This window comes from Lonchura striata, chromosome 5, assembly GCF_050655825.1.
Source record: "Lonchura striata isolate lonStrDom1 chromosome 5, ASM5065582v1, whole genome shotgun sequence".
Classification (NCBI taxonomy): domain Eukaryota; kingdom Metazoa; phylum Chordata; class Aves; order Passeriformes; family Estrildidae; genus Lonchura; species Lonchura striata.
The window spans coordinates 6531913-6547304 of NC_140707.1; the positions used below are offsets into that span (position 1 = coordinate 6531913).

A 15392-nucleotide genomic window follows, 5' to 3' on the forward strand; every position below is an offset into this window, starting at 1 on the left:
CTTCTTCTTCTGCCTGATTGAGCAGAAACCATGGGAGAGACAGACACAGAGAAAGTCTCCCTGGGCAAGAAGTGACCAAGAAACATATTGTGAGACATAGTGATAAAATAATGTTACCAGGTCATGTGATGTCATAAAGAAGTGTAACCAATGGGAAATTGTTACCAAAAACAGAGCCCTATATAAGCACCATACAAGTGAAACTCTATATAATAAACACCTGGTACACTCAATAAAATTGGCTTCTGATCCCAACTCAGATGCCCCCGACTCTCCATCATTGATAACCCCTGGTCTGGGTGATCCCTGTTGGGTGGGGGGAAGGTGTTGGAGAGATTTCTTTCCCTTCTCCTGCTGTGATTTGGATGGTAATAAATTCACTCCCTGTGCCCGGGCTGGGACTGTTTTGCCAGTGCTGGTGCTCGGGGCGGGATCTCTCCCGATCCTTTTCCTACTCCCGCCTTCCCTCAGCCAATCAGAGACAGCGCGGCTGATGACTCACCAGTTGCTGGGCAGACCCGCAGCGACCAGCGGTCCCGGCCGGACCCGCCCGCCACGGCCCAAATCCTCCAAAATCCTCCCAAATCCTCCCCAAATCCTCCCAAATCCTCCCCAATCCTCCCGAATCCTCCCCAAATCCTCCCAAATCCTCCCGAATCCTCCCAAATCCTCCCCAAATCCTCCCCAAATCCTCCCCAAATCCTCCCAAATCCTCCCCGAATCCTCCCAAACCCTCCCGAATCCTCCCCAATCCTCCCAAATCCTCCAAAATCCTCCCAAATCCTCCCCAAATCCTCCCCAAATCCTCCCAAATCCTCCCGAATCCTCCCAAATCCTCCCCAATCCTCCCAAATCCTCCCCGAATCCTCCCAAACCCTCCCGAATCCTCCCCAATCCTCCCAAATCCTCCCCAAATCCTCCCAAATCCTCCCCAAATCCTCCCCAAATCCTCCCAAATCCTCCCCAAATCCTCCCCAATCCTCCCAAATCCTCCCCAAATCCTCCCAAATCCTCCCCAAATCCTCCCCAAATCCTCCCAAATCCTCCCCAAATCCTCCCAAATCCTCCCAAACCCTCCCCAAATCCTCCCAAATCCTCCCCGAATCCTCCCCAAATCCTCCCAAATCCTCCCCGAATCCTCCCCAAATCCTCCCCAAATCCTCCCCGAATCCTCCCAAATCCTCCCAAACCCTCCCCAAATCCTCCCCGAATCCTCCCCGAATCCTCCCAAATCCTCCCAAATCCTCCCAAATCCCCCCAAATCCTCCCGAATCCTCCCTGCCCCATCACAGGGGGTCCTGTGCAAGGGCACGGGGAGCGGCTGCGGCCGCCGCTGGCTCAGGAGCTCTGTGGGCAGGAAAGGGGGTGACACTGGGACTGGGGGTGCTCGCAGGGCTTCCCTTAATGGTGCCTCCTTCGGTGTTGGGTCAAGCGAGAGCTTCTGGAGAATCTCTCCCCACACACAGGACACTCACCGGGCCTCTCCCCGGTGTGGATGTGCCTGTGGGTGACGAGGCTGGAGCTGTGCTTGAAGCCCTTCCCGCACTCAGGGCAGCAGAAGGGCCTCTCCTGTGTGTGAATCCACTGATGCACTGAAGCATGGACAGACGGCTCCTCAACTAATTAAAGCTGGAAAGAAGGGTATTTTATTGCAGTGCTGGACACATGTGGAATCATTTCCAAGTACATGTGCAAGGAGTTGCAGACTCCTGCTTTCTATTTATACAGAAAAGGTTTTACATATCCAAGCTGTTTCTAAGGACACATAATACATAATCATTACCTGCCCGCTTCGTATTATAATCAGCTGAATATCCATTACGGCTGTGCAATCGTGTTTCCTTAACTGGGTCTTTGGGATTTTGAAATAAGGGAGTGGGTGTAAGGGAGGAAGAAAGCTGTCTGCCTCAAGGTAAACTCTTCACCCATGGCCAGTTTGCAGGACTTTTTGATCTGCTGGTCACGGTAGCCTCTCCTAACTGCTGATTATTCTTAAGGCAAGATATTTCTATGGTCTCTGCTCCTTCACAATTCCTACATCTATCCCTGTCACTCCTAGCTTTACTTTTCTAATATATTTGCTACTCTTTAACTAAGGCATGTGATTTTTGCTAGCAACTTGGCTTCTTAACTAATTTTAAAATCTTAACTAAAATATGAAATCTTCTACTATCTCAGTTATATTCCCAGCTGTCCCCTTGACTCATCCACAGTTTTCAATTATCCTAAATACTTTTCCAGCTGACCCTTGGCTCATTACGATGAGATTGGAGCTTCTCAGAAACCACTTCCTACACTTGGGACACTCATAGGGCCTCTCCCTGGTGTGAATCTTGTGGTGCTGATGAACTTGGAGATCCACCCAAAGCCCTTCCCACACTCCCCACACTTGTAGGGCTGATTGATTCCCCATCTGGATCACCTGGTGCCAGATCAGGTCTGATCTCCGGAGCTCCAGCTGAAGCCCTTCCCACGTTCCAAGCGCTTGTGGAGCTTCTGACCGCCATGAGTCATCTCCACCATCTCTGAGTGCCAAATGGATCTCTGGCTGCCTTCTAGGCACAGAGGGGCTCTTACCTCCTCACAACTCCCAGGGCTGGGTTTGCAGCCCCTCCTTGTGTGGGATCTCCAGGGCTTTTCCTCCCCATTGGGTTCCCATGCTGTGGAGCTGCTCAAAACAGCCTCAAAACAGAGGTTCTGAGCAGCGATTTGTCCTCCCAGGTCTCTGTCTGCAGCTCAGTGCCTGGGGTAAGGAAAGAAGAGGAAGGAATGTGGAAGGAAGAAGGATAGAATGAGAAGAGGAAGGAGGGTGGACAAGGAGAGGATGGGATTTGCCTCCATGCCAGAGGGAAGGGGAAGGAGATCCCACCAATTCATCCCTGGCAGGACAGCGTTGGCAGCAGCGCTGTCCTGCAGCCAGGGGCAATGTTGGCCTGATAGGTGGAGCAGAGGAGAGGGGGAAAGGGGCAGTGACTTACTCCTCACCTGCCTCAGTGTTCCATGCTATCTTCCTTTTCCTCACAGCCTCCACCAGCTCCACCTGCACAAAGGTTGGGATGGACAAATCCCGGCTTGGGGGAAAAACAAAGGGTGAGCACCTTGGTCCTGCTGCCCAAGTCCAGCTCGAGAAGTCACCACCCTGTTCACAGTTGGATGGGCCCAGACTCTGCTCATCTCCAGAGTCCCCCACTCCTCCAGGCTGCTGGGATCCCCCAGATCCAGGATTGGCCATTGCTGCTCTCCCCACTCCGATGCCAATTGGAACCCCAAAACCAATGTCCCCCCCAAACTGTTACCACTGCCCCAGCCGGTACAGAGATCGCTACAGGAACCCTTCACAAGTCTCCAAAGGGGCATCTGCGTCTCACCTTTGGGGCAATGCAAGATCCAAATATCCCTTTCCCTGCAAAAAAAAATTCCCAGAAATCCCCCAATGGATTTGGGGTGAGCTCCCCCTCCCCACTTACCTGCAGGATCTGGGGCAGTCAATGCTGCCCTGACCAGGGGAGCTGCAGACTCGGCAGAAGGGCAGGCAAACCGTGTGGATCTGCTGCAATTCCTCCTCTTCCTCCTCCTGTTCCTGCTCCTTCTTTTCCCTAACCTCCTCCTCATCTCTCTCTCCTCTTCCTACTGCTCCTCCTCCCTGACCACCCCAGATCCCCCTTTCCTACCCACCTCTCCCCCATGGCTGCAGCACCAGCGTTTGGGTAGAGGGAACCTCCCATGAGCCCCCCAGGTATGGGCAGGGGGCTTGGGGACCCACCCAGTGCAGATCCATTCCCCCCTCCCAGAGCCTCACGGAAATCACTCCAGGGATCAAGCGATGGGGACACTAAGGGATCCCCATGGAACCACCCATTTTTGATCCCATCCCCACCCTTCCCTCCCCACTCCCATTGTTCCCCCAACCCAAAGACCCCTCCCAACTCAATCTGAGGGTCCCATTCCTCTCCTGGTCGGAATCCTCTTTTCCCCTGCTCTCCCACCCCTTCCCCATTGTGCCTCCAGCTCTATCTCTCACCCCTGGGCTTGGATTTGGGGATCCAGGCCCCTCCTGTTCAGTTTGAGGATCACATCCCCCCTTTCCCTCAATTCAGGCAGCTCCTGGCAGCTTTTTCCTGGGAGGAATCCCTGAGTTTTGGGACTTTTAGGATGTAGCTTAGGAGGAGAACAGCTCTGTCGGGCTTTCCCCTCCCTGTTGTGGCCCCTCAGCTGTTCCCGACACCCTGGGGGTGCTGGGATTTCCCTCCCAGGGACAAGGATGTTCATCCCCTTCCAGGAGCCCAATGCCCAGCTGGGGCTCCAGGTCAGGGGTCCTTGAGCAGCTGCCCCAAAACCTCCACCAGGTTCTCCCAGCGCAGCCGGAGCCGCTCGGCCTGGGCTCCCCAAAGGCCTCAGCAAGGTCCAAGTCCTGCCCAGGAACCCTCAACTCCCTCAAACCCAGCATCCCCCTCATCCCCTGCAAGTTCCTCCCATGGCACCGGCCATGGCCATGTCCCCACTTGTCACTGGCCATGTCCCACCATGTCCTCACCCATGGCTGTCTCCCCACCATGTTTCCATCCCTGTCACTGCCCCCCATGTCTCCATCCATGCCTGTGTCTCCCCATGTCCCTAGGGATGGCCCTGTCCCCCTCCATGTCCATGCGTGCCCATGTCACTCTCCATGTCTAATGCTTTTTCTCTTTTTGAGCCTGGTCTTATAAGCTCTCAGAGATAAGCATTATACCCTTGATAGCTCAGCTACCTCAGGTGGCATAAAACAAGCAGGATGGCTCATGTGACAGTGTTGGAAATAAAAAGTTTTAATAAAAGGCAAAAATAAAAAAGCTTTTTACAGAGAAAAGCCAAGTCAGGGCAAAAGGTTCTTGCTCTTACTAAAACACTTCACAAAAGCAATTAACTTCTTTTGTTCTCTTCTTTTCTAGGGAATTGCTTAGGTGGGACTTTTTGGCTCCTGTCCAATTAGCTACCCTTAAGTTTGAGGTGAAGTCCCCAAGGTCCTATGAGGTGTCTTTCAACCAAATTGAGGAGAGAAACACCTGGCCTTTGTCCTTTTTAAGGGAACAAAAGGTAACTTTTCTACTCTGTCAACAGAGGGCACATTCTTACACGTGTCCCACCATGTCTGTGTCCTACCATGGCCATATCCACTAACTTAGTTCAATGTCTATTTTTACTTCCATATTGGATATTTTAAAGGGATAAAGAGAAATGAAAACAAAATCAAGGCCAAAAGAAAAAGACTTCCATGTCCATGCCGGCTGAGGATCCACGTGCTTGGGTGGAGGGAAGAACCTTTTTGGTGGAGTTTCTACCCCACTGTCTCCAAAATCTTGGTCTTTTCCCCAGTTTTTCCACCATCTGGCTGCAGAAGACACCCTTGGGCAATAGGAAATCAAAATCGTGGAATCCTTGAAGTTGGAAAAGACCTTGTCCTGGTTCAGAGCAAATTCAATTGGCTCCTCCCCCAGCCAGTTTGGGAAAAGTATCTCCTTGGAGAACAGTGGAAAAAACTGTTTTTTAAAGAATAAAACCTAAACAATATTAAACAATAAAACCTCTTGCTGCTCTAAAAGAGAGACAAACTCAGGAAGTCCCTCCGTGGGTTGTAGCTCAGCTCACTCAGTCTCTTATCAGTCCCTCCGGTGCTGGAAATGCCACAGTCCAGGCCTGGCCCGCTGGGCCACAGGTGTGAGCTGCCGGTGCTCTTCTGGGTGTTCAGGCCAGAGCAGGTTTAAACAGGTCCAAAGAAAAGGGAAAAGCAGCCACAGTCCAGGGAACTTCTCTGCCACAGCTAGCTAAAACTAATTAACAGCAAAGGAGAGATCTGTACCTCTGTCTGTCCATCTGCAAACAACCTGGCCCAGGAGCAGGAATGTGGAGGAGTGAGTGCAGTTTCTGAAAACAAACTCAGCCCTTCTCTCCCTCCTTTGCTCTCGGAACAAGTCTTAAAGGTGCAAAAATTATAATTCACTATAAACAGAACAGACAACTGGAGATACAAACATCATATAGTCAACCTAGGACATACCTCCAAGACCATTCAGTATTCCTTGATGCCACCAGAATATAGGATTGAATGCAAAAGATTTTATGGAGTTGGAAGTCATTAAATCTGCTCTCCCCAAGGAATTCTCATTGTTGGTCTGTGCCCCAATGGATGTTCCTGCCACTGGGTTTATCTAGGTGCCCACAGGGAACGAGGAAGATGTGGAGCCTCCCAGCCAAGTGTCTTCCCAACACAGATAACCAGGCCCATAGATCACCAAGACTGCCCAATGAAGGTCACTGAGGATCATCCAACAAGGATCCTCCCATAGGGAATGGATCTGGGAGGAGCATAAGAAGCTCTTCCCACCCTTGGGGAACTCACAGGGCTTCCCCCCTTAGTGGCGCCTCCATTGGTGTTTGATCAAAACTGATCTCTGTGAGAAGCTCTTCCCACACTTCCCACACTCGTAGGGCCTCTCCCCGGTGTGGATGTGCCGGTGCTCGGTGAGGTGGGAGTTGTGCTTGAAGCCCTTCCCGCAGTCGGGGCAGCGGTAGGGCCTCTCCTCGGTGTGACTCCGCTGATGTACGAGGAGACTGGAGCTGATCTGAAACCTCTTCCCACACTGGGAGCACTCGTAGGGCTTCTCCCCGCTGTGGATGCGCTGGTGCTTTCTCAGGTCTGAGTGCCACCCATAGCTCTTCCCACATTCCAAGCAGGTGTAGGGCCGTTCCCCAGTGTGGATCACCTGGTGCCGAATCAGGGCTGAGCTTTCTCTGAAACTCTTCCCACATTCCCCACACTTGTAGGGCTTTTCCCCAGTATGGATCTTTTTGTGTTCCGTAAGCTGGGAGTTGAGGCTGAAACTCATCCCACACACCCCACACTCGTAGGGCTTTTCTCCAGTGTGGATCCTCTCGTGTCTCCTCAGGCCAGAGCTCTGCCTGAAGCTCTTCCCACATTCCCCACACTCATAGGGCTTTTCCCCAGTGTGGATCCTCTGGTGTTGCATCAGGTGGCCCTTCTGGCTGAAGCTCATCCCACATTTCCCACACTCAAAGGGCTTTTCCCCAGTGTGGATTACCGAGTGCTGCATCAGGCTGCTCCTCTGGCTGAAGCTCTTCCCACATTCCCCACACTCAAAGGGCTTTTCCCCAGTGTGGATCCTCTGATGTTGGATCAGAATGGAGTTCTGGCTGAAGCTCCTCCCACACTCCCCACACTCAAAGGGCCTCTCCCCTGTGTGGATCCTCTGGTGAAGTCTCAGGCTGGAGCTCCAGCGGAAACGCTTTCCACATTCTTCACACTCGTAGGGCCGTTCCCCAGTGTGGATGACCTGGTGCTCGATCAGATCCAAGCTCCGGCTGAAACCCTTCCCACATTCCAAGCACTTGTGGGGCTTCTCCCTGCCACGAGGTTTCTCCACCAGCTCTGAGCTCTGGCTGGATCTCTGCCCGCCTTCCTGGCTCAGGGGGGCTCTTTCCTCCCCGCAGCTCCCTGGGCTGGGTTTGCTGCCACTCCTTGTGCGGGATCTCCAGGGCTTTTCCTCCTCCTCCATTTCCTCCATTTTCATTCCTCCCTGGGAATGAAAAATCCTGGTCTGGGGGAAAAAAAAAGAACAGAGCATCTTGGACTGGGAGTTCCTCCTGTCCCCAGTTCATCTCACCAAGTCATTGGGCATTGTGTGTCTATAAGAACCTCCAAAACACCAAGGTTCAGCATAAAAATCCTCGAAACTTTAAGACACAGATCAAAACCTCCCCAAACATCAAGATTCAGCAAAAAATTCCTCCAAAACAAAAAGATTCAGCCCCTAAAAAAAAATAAATCACCAACATTTAATCCAATAAAGCTAAGGAATGCCATGACTCACCCCTGTGAAAATCGTGGAACCCCTCAACAGTCACCTGCTGCATGTGGGGTGGCAATGCTCCTGGGGCTAAGGGGAGGCTATAGATGCAAAGAGGAATGGAACCTCGTGGTGATCCTTGTTTCTGCTCCTCCTCCTCCTGTGTCCCTATTCTTCCTCACACTCCTCTTCCTCCTCCTATTCCTCCTTCTCCTGCACAATCCCACCCTCTTCTGCCACCTGCATCCTTTGACCATTCTGTTCCTCCACCCTGCTTCTCCTTCCCTTCCCCTCCTGCCCCCAGCCCCAGCACCCACTGCCGGCTCCCTCTTCCCCCCAGCCCCACCGCATCCCAGCGCAGGGGCAGGGATGGAGCTGGGGCAGGTCGGGCTGGGGCAGCGCTGGGCTCTCGGCCGCTCCCGCCCGCACTCGGTCCCCACTGCAGCCGCTCCCGCCAGGACAGCGCGGGGGGGCCCGGCCTTGGCGCTGCCCCACTCCCACCTCCCCAAATTCCCCTCGCGGGGCCATGGGGCCGAGGGGGGGCGCAGGTGGGTCCAGGTGGGGAACGCGGGGAGCTGCGAGTCTGCCTGGCAACTGGTGAGTCATCAGCGCCGCGGGCTCTGATTGGCTGAGCTCTGCCCGAGCCTGGGGCTGCAGCACAGAGGGGACACCCTGCTCCAGGGGGGATGTCCCACAAACGGGGGACCCATGAAAGGAACAACAGGAAAGTGTCTTTACAAACAGATGCTCTGAAGCTGCTCAGAGATAGGGCCAGGGACCTGTACATAAGGAAGTGACAGCAGACACAATCTGTCTCAGAAAATGTTATTAACTGATGACACAGACTGCTCCTCAGCCAAGGTCCTGCTCAGAAGTTCCAGAAGAAAACCAAAGACTTAACAGAGCCATGAATATCATTTGCTATATAAAAACAGGGAGCATATTATGGGAGTATGTAGTAGGTGGATTGGGAAGTCTGTACCTCTCAAGTACTTCAGTCAATGCGGAAAGGGAGAGGAAGATGTGGCCAGGAAAATTAGGATGAAAAGGAGGCTGTGTCCTCCAACACTGTCCGGGGCGGCGGGCAGGGAGTGCAGCTGAAGGTGCCTCACCCACTTTGGGTGATCGGCTCCCTTGGCTGGTGGCGGCACCGGGGATTGATTTGGGACCCGGGAGTGACCAGGAGACAGACGAGTGACACATCAGGGGGTCTGTGAAGAGTCAGCAGGGAGAGAGCACTGAAAATCTCATCAGTGAGTGCCCTGGGATCCTCGGGGAGTGAACATGGCAGGGCACCCATGGAGGGGAGAAAAGGGAAAGCCAGGGAGGGGTCCTGGCCAAAGGGATGATGATCCCAAAATGTCACTGAAGGGTCCCCTGGGAGAATGTTGAGGTAGTTTGCACATTCCCCCAGAGGTAATTAAGGACATGGACACCCAGGGAGGAAATAAGGGAAATTGAGAAGGCATTTGGAAAACAAGGGAATGGAGGGTGTTGGTGTGCTGGGAAGGGATCAGGTGAAGGGGGAGTGTGCAGCAATATCAATACAGCAAGAGGCAGCAGGAGGAATCTATGTGGTAATAAAAAGGATGACGGAAAAGAGGAGAAGGAGAAAAATACTCAGGATTGGGATGATTTTCAGCAGGGTCTTATTCTCGAAATTTGCCAGCTGATCCAGATCCTTCCATCCCCGGTTTCCAGGAGAGGAAAAGCAGGAGGTCAGGATGGCAGGGGTTTCTCTGCGCTGGCAGCGGCAGCACCGGGCGCAGAGGTGCGGCACCGGGAGCACGGGCTGGGGCCTGTGGGGAGCTGCGGGGCCGGGCCGGGGCTGTGGGGCAGCCGGGGCTCAGCGCCGGGCGCTGCCTGACCCCACCAGCCCCGGGCAGGGCCGGCAGTGGCCCCCGGCCCCCAGGAGGCTGCGGGACGCCCCGGCCGCTGCCCGGCCCCGGGGAGCTGCCGGCCCTGCCCGCCGGGGGGGCCGCCTTTGGACACTGCGGCAGGACAGGCACCGGCTCTGCCACACGGGCTGGGCAGGGACCCTGAGCACAACGGGGAACACAAAGGAACAGCTGGGAAATGCAGAGTGCACATGGAAGGATCAGGATTTGCTGTTCAGGATTTGCTTTGGGTCCCTGCAGAAAGGAAAGGTTTTGCAGAAAGCTCAGCAGCTCTCAGAGGATGAGCACCCACAGGCAGTGACCGGGGCTGCAGGAGTGGCACAAGAAGCCCTGCAGCACTTGGGCACAAAGGCACAGCAGCTGAAGGCAAGAAGGGATGAGCAAAAGGCCAAGCTGAAGGCAAAGGCCACGGCAGAGTTCCCACAGCCCTGAGGGATCAACCCCAGGGCCCAAGGGGGCCCCAGCACCCAGGGCATGATGGGGTCGGCCACAAGCACCTGGCAGAGGCATTGCCCTCCTGGCCAGGGCAGAGCCCACCCAAACAGCCCCTGGGAAGGAGTCAGGGCTCCAGCTGTAGCCCACAAGGACACTGCAAGCACAGACAGCAGCACCCTCAGCAGGAGCAAGTCCACCCCTGCATGGACATGGATTGGCAGGGCTCTCTGAGCTCCTATCCCACCGGGGACCCACCACACTGGAGCCCTGCAGAACATTCAGGCTGCGTCTGCATCCAGAGGAGGCCTCTCCTGATGGACACAGGGGCCTCTCCATCCACTCTGAATCTTACACCTAAAGGGGGAAAATTGTAAAGGAGTGTTTTCATTATTAAGGGAATAAATGGGAAAGCTGAGCTGGTGTCATTTGTTCAATCACTATTAGGAGCTCTGGGGGATAGGTTTGAAATAAACTAAATTCTTTTTCTTCCTACTCTGATTGTAATTAACTAGGAAGGAATTTGATGGTGGCATTGGAATATCGTAAAAGGTGATACAGAGGCTATTGCTGCTGTACCTTTGTGTCAAATGTCTGGCAAGGCCTGTGCTGAAGGGAACCCAGAGGTGTGGGCAGCCCCAGGGAAAATTTGATGTGGAGCCTCTCCAAACTACTTGGAAGCAACCAGGACAAGTGGTGTCTAAAAGCAACACCCTGTTCCAGGGGAGGGAAGGAAGGGCTCACACCCTGGTATGGAGTCCCTGCTAAAGGCAGGGCCCTTGGAGCCAGGGATGTCTCCCTACAGCACTCCTATCCTGCCAGTCAGGGAATCAGATGGCTCCAATGAGGAGGACAAGAACAAGTGGTAGACAAAGCCTCTGTGAAATGGCTGAATTTCCTGTCTAAAAATCATCTTTTAGTTTTTGAAATAAAAAAAAGGCAAATGATGGAGAAAAAGGTTAAATATTTGGGAAATAGTGGGACTGAAGATTCCCGGTGGATTGACCCAGAGAGGGTCTGGGCAATCACAGAAGTAACATTTCCCAGTACCAAAAAGGAGCTGGACAATTCTGAGGATTAATAGGAATTACACAACATGGATTAAGGATTCTCTGTTCCAGCCAGAACCTTGTAGGACTTTTTAACCGCAGACAGCCTCCATGCTGTGTCACGGACAGGAGAAAGAGAGCAAACCTTGAGAAAATGAACAACCAAAAATACTGATGCCTCAGCTCTGGCTCTTCCAGACTCACAAAAGAAATTGGAATTGTAGGTGAATGTTCAACAGGGCCATGCCAAAGGAATAGTTGGGCCAAAATATTTCACCCAGTGGCCAGAGTGGCCTCATTGCCTGCAGAATTGTGCAGCCACAGCTTCAATGGGAACCGAGGCCCAAAACCTGATGACAACAGGATCTCCAACTGTTCCAGTCTGCCATCAAGTTCAAGCTTTGATAACCAAAAGAGCCTCGCAATGGATGAGCAGTGCTCGGTTATTACAGTGTGAAGCTTGTTCAGTGGCACAGGAGGATTCAGAACTGAGGACAGGGGAAGGGTTTAACCCAGCCTCCTGTTTGAACAGCCCACAGAGGGGCTGGGAAGAAACCCAGCACTGCATTCAAGTGACACAGCTCCAGACCCAGCCTGGGGGAGATTCAGGAGACATTGCCTGGCCTGAGGCAGAAAATGTCTTTGTGGATGGCTCTTCAAGGGCAGCAGAAGGGAAAAGAGTTCCAAGACACGCTGTTATTGAGGAAAGGGAATCAGACAAAGCGCAGGTTACCCCCATGGTCAGCTCAACCAGCACAGCTGTGTGTGCTTGTAAGAGCCTGGCACTGAAATGCCCTGAGCAGGAAGGCTTCAATATCTTCTGGTGACACCATCTCACCTAACAGGGGGGCAAAAGCAATTCTGACTGCTCAGCAACCACTGGATCACTTACTAAGGCATTTCTAAAAGACATAATTCCAATAAAAGGGATTGTGGAAGCCATAGACTCAGAGAGCAGAACTAATTTTGCAGGAGAGTTCCTCCAGGGGGTTATGGCAGCTTTAGGAATACAAATGGGACCTCCAGAACCCCTGGCACCCCCAGAGCTCAGGCTGGGTACAAAGAATGAATGGGGATAAAAAGAAACACCTTTAGAAGCTGGGGATTAGATAGTAATAGTTTCAGCAAGTTTTAGAATGGATTTTCTCAGTGAAGATGGAGTCTCCAGCACCCTAACTTTTGGCTATTTATGGAGAAGGCACTGCACATAACAGCTGAGGCTTCCAAAGTGGCTCAAAGTGCAGATGTCTGTTTAGAATGGTGAAGGACATAGGTATGATTCACTAGTAACTTTCAAATACCTGCTCTAAAGCTGGAGTTACTCAAAGAAGAGAGAACTACTTCAACACTTGTAAAGAAGCACCATTTTTTCCAAATCTAATTTTCACATGTAGCTGAATTTTTCAAGAATTGTGTTTTTTATCATACTATGAGTGCAAAACAATCTATTAGAAGTGTTTAAAAACAGATTATTAACAGGAAAATGTGATCAAAAGATCTATTTCCTCTTGTATTAACAACTGAAATATGACTGAAGAAGGGATCATCTCTGCAGTCCCCTGAACCAAACTCACAACTTCTTTAACAGCATGCTCAAAGTTTTCTATACTTCAAGCTTTTCTAGAAAATTCACTTTCTTAATTTCTGCTGTTTCTGTAGCCCCAGACCCTGTATAGTTTATACCAGCTGCATTCTACAGAAGGGATACCCAACTGAGGATACAAATTGCCTGCTGAATGGCCTTCTCTGACTCCATGCTGTTACTTTTGACCTCAGATGGCACAGAAAATGCTCTCCAGTTGACTTGCTTCCAAATGCCAAAAAACCCCAACCCCCAAACTTTTAAACATAAAACAGAAGGAAAGCTTAATTATTTGAGTTAAAATAGCACTGCAAAACAGTTATTCACAAATATAGCAATAAAAGTGTTATAAAAGATGTGCCTCCTGATACATAAAGATATCCTGAAGAATGATTTTGTATTGTTTATATACATTCAAAATTACTTTTCATCTTTTTTACTGAAAACTGCGTTTTCATAGACAAACAGAATGTTTTCCTATAACTGGATATCTGCCTGGCAGACATAAATGTTTCTGTCAAACTCACCATTCTGCCATGGATATCAGAAGACATCTTGGAGTGACATGGACAGGGTTTTGCTTCCTTTATTAATGTTTCCATTCTTTGGTTCTCACGTGACCTGTATCATTTCTGTATTTAAATTCAGAAGCTCTTGCCAGAATACTCTTTCAACTTTGTTTGTAGTCGCAATGCAAGAGGTCTGCAACTCTTGCTTTAATTTGGGACAGGATTTATTTCTTCTTGTAACTGAAGACCAATGACAGACATCACCTTCCTCATTTCTCCTGAAGTAATGCCTCAATTCTCTGTCTGGGTTAGCTGGCTAAATTATTTCCTTTCTAAATAGTTGGGTTCTGCTGTGTATAGAGAACTGTGACTTTCAGTGCTTAATATAAGCAAGCACTGAGAGGAGGGATGTACTGAGAAGACGATTTTCTGCGAGATACATATAATACCCTTTCTGCTCCATGTGTTCCTGCTGCAGCCTCAGTTGTAGCTGCAGGTCCAGAGTTTGATAAGGATTTAAAAAATGTTGGGCACCACTTGGGGTCGATTAGACTAGCAATGTCCAGAGGTTTCGAAATTGCATCCTGTAGAAAAAGAGTTTTTCCTCAAAAGCCTGTAAAATGTACAGGGTCACATAGACCAGAAACCTGATCTTTCCCTTATGTCAAAATGGCTCCTAGCTAAATTTCTGGGACCCTCTATACTAAAATAAGAGAGGTTTGTCAAAGTAAAGCTAATAGTGGCAAAATTCCTTAGCCCAACAAATCAATTGAAATGTCAAGTGCAAATTAAGGATCAGAAAGGAGAGAAAGAAAATAAGAGGTAAAAATAGTCTAACAGAGGCTCCTGACTTAATCATATCAACAGCTGAAGTTAAAAGGTTAGCAGAGGTTGATCTGACTGTTAATGTTTTCTCATAATTTTGTTTATGAGAAAGAAGAAGGGAAGAAGCCTTCCATCCCTGGTATCAGGTTAAGTTCCTCTGCTTGAGTGGAACAACTCAGTACTCAAAATATAAAAGCTCCAAAGAAGCTCACACAAGGATGTTTGTCTTGAACTGTAATTGGAGTAGATCCATTTGTTTGTGTAATTGCCACCATGGTGGAAATCTGTACTTCTCTATTTGTGCAACTGCAAATATTTTCTAGGAATGAACCATCTGAATTTTAATATCCCATAGATTCAGTGCAATACAGCATATTACAATATCTTGACCTTTTCAGTGTTCCATAAATTGATTGTCTGGTTGTTCCTGTCCCCCCTCGTTTACAGCCCTGGAAACCTTAGAAGAAGAGGTAACATGGCTGTCTCTGAGTCGTATCTTTTATATTTATCAGCATTTCCAGAATCACACTTCTAGTGTCTTGAAGGCTTGACAGAAGTTACATACTGTGTGCCTGAGGTGCAGTAGCATATAAAATCATGCCAGAAAAGGCAGGGATGAGTGCCACAGGCGGGCTCACAAGGTTCACCACAGGTGGTCCTGTTGAAGGTCACATTGGTTGACCAGCATTGTTATAAAATTGTGATCTCTCCAGTGAGTTATTCTGACAGCCAGATAAACCTCCAGCTAAATAAATATCATGGGCAACCTTCAACCAACCAAATGTAACTGTTTAATTAATGTGCTTTTCCTAAGTAAATTAAAAAGCAGAGGGAAAAGGCTTCTGGTCTTTAAAGGATGCATAAAGCAGAAAATGAAAGATCTGAATATGAAAGGGAGAGAATCCTCTTAAAGCTGAGGATACAGTGGTAAGAAAAATTATTATTCATTTGCAGACATCACCTCAAACTGATGGACTAGTGAAAAGAAGATACAAATTTTAATAACTGCAAATGTTGGAGTAAGATGCAGAGAAAGAGCAATTGCCACTTTTTCATTGCTTGTCTTCCATCAAAGAAGGGAGAGGGGAAATTCACATTTGGTAGTGTTTATTACAATTATTTTGCCCTCAAAAAAAAAGAAAAAAAAAAAAGCCGCCAACCCCAAAATTATAGAACAAAACAGAAATGCTCTGAGGTGGCTCAAATTCTTCCTCTGAGACTAAACGCAGATATTTTTTCTCAAGATGCTTTTTCAC

General features: G+C 50.0%; 2 protein-coding genes across 2 annotated transcripts in view; one reads left to right on the plus strand and one right to left on the minus strand.

The window, feature by feature from the left end:
- LOC146767190 (uncharacterized) overlaps nucleotides 1-15392 on the plus strand; it is a 162658-nt gene that overhangs the window by 12823 nt on the left and 134443 nt on the right. The window lies entirely within an intron of this gene.
- Nucleotides 1199-8115, minus strand: LOC116184772 (uncharacterized). The gene is made up of 2 exons (XM_085581209.1): nucleotides 6423-8115; nucleotides 1199-1611 (listed from the first exon to the last, which is right to left on the minus strand). Exons 1-2 carry the CDS (start codon nucleotides 7617-7619, stop codon nucleotides 1402-1404), a joined length of 1407 nt encoding a protein of 468 aa, XP_085437335.1. The 5' UTR covers nucleotides 7620-8115; the 3' UTR covers nucleotides 1199-1401.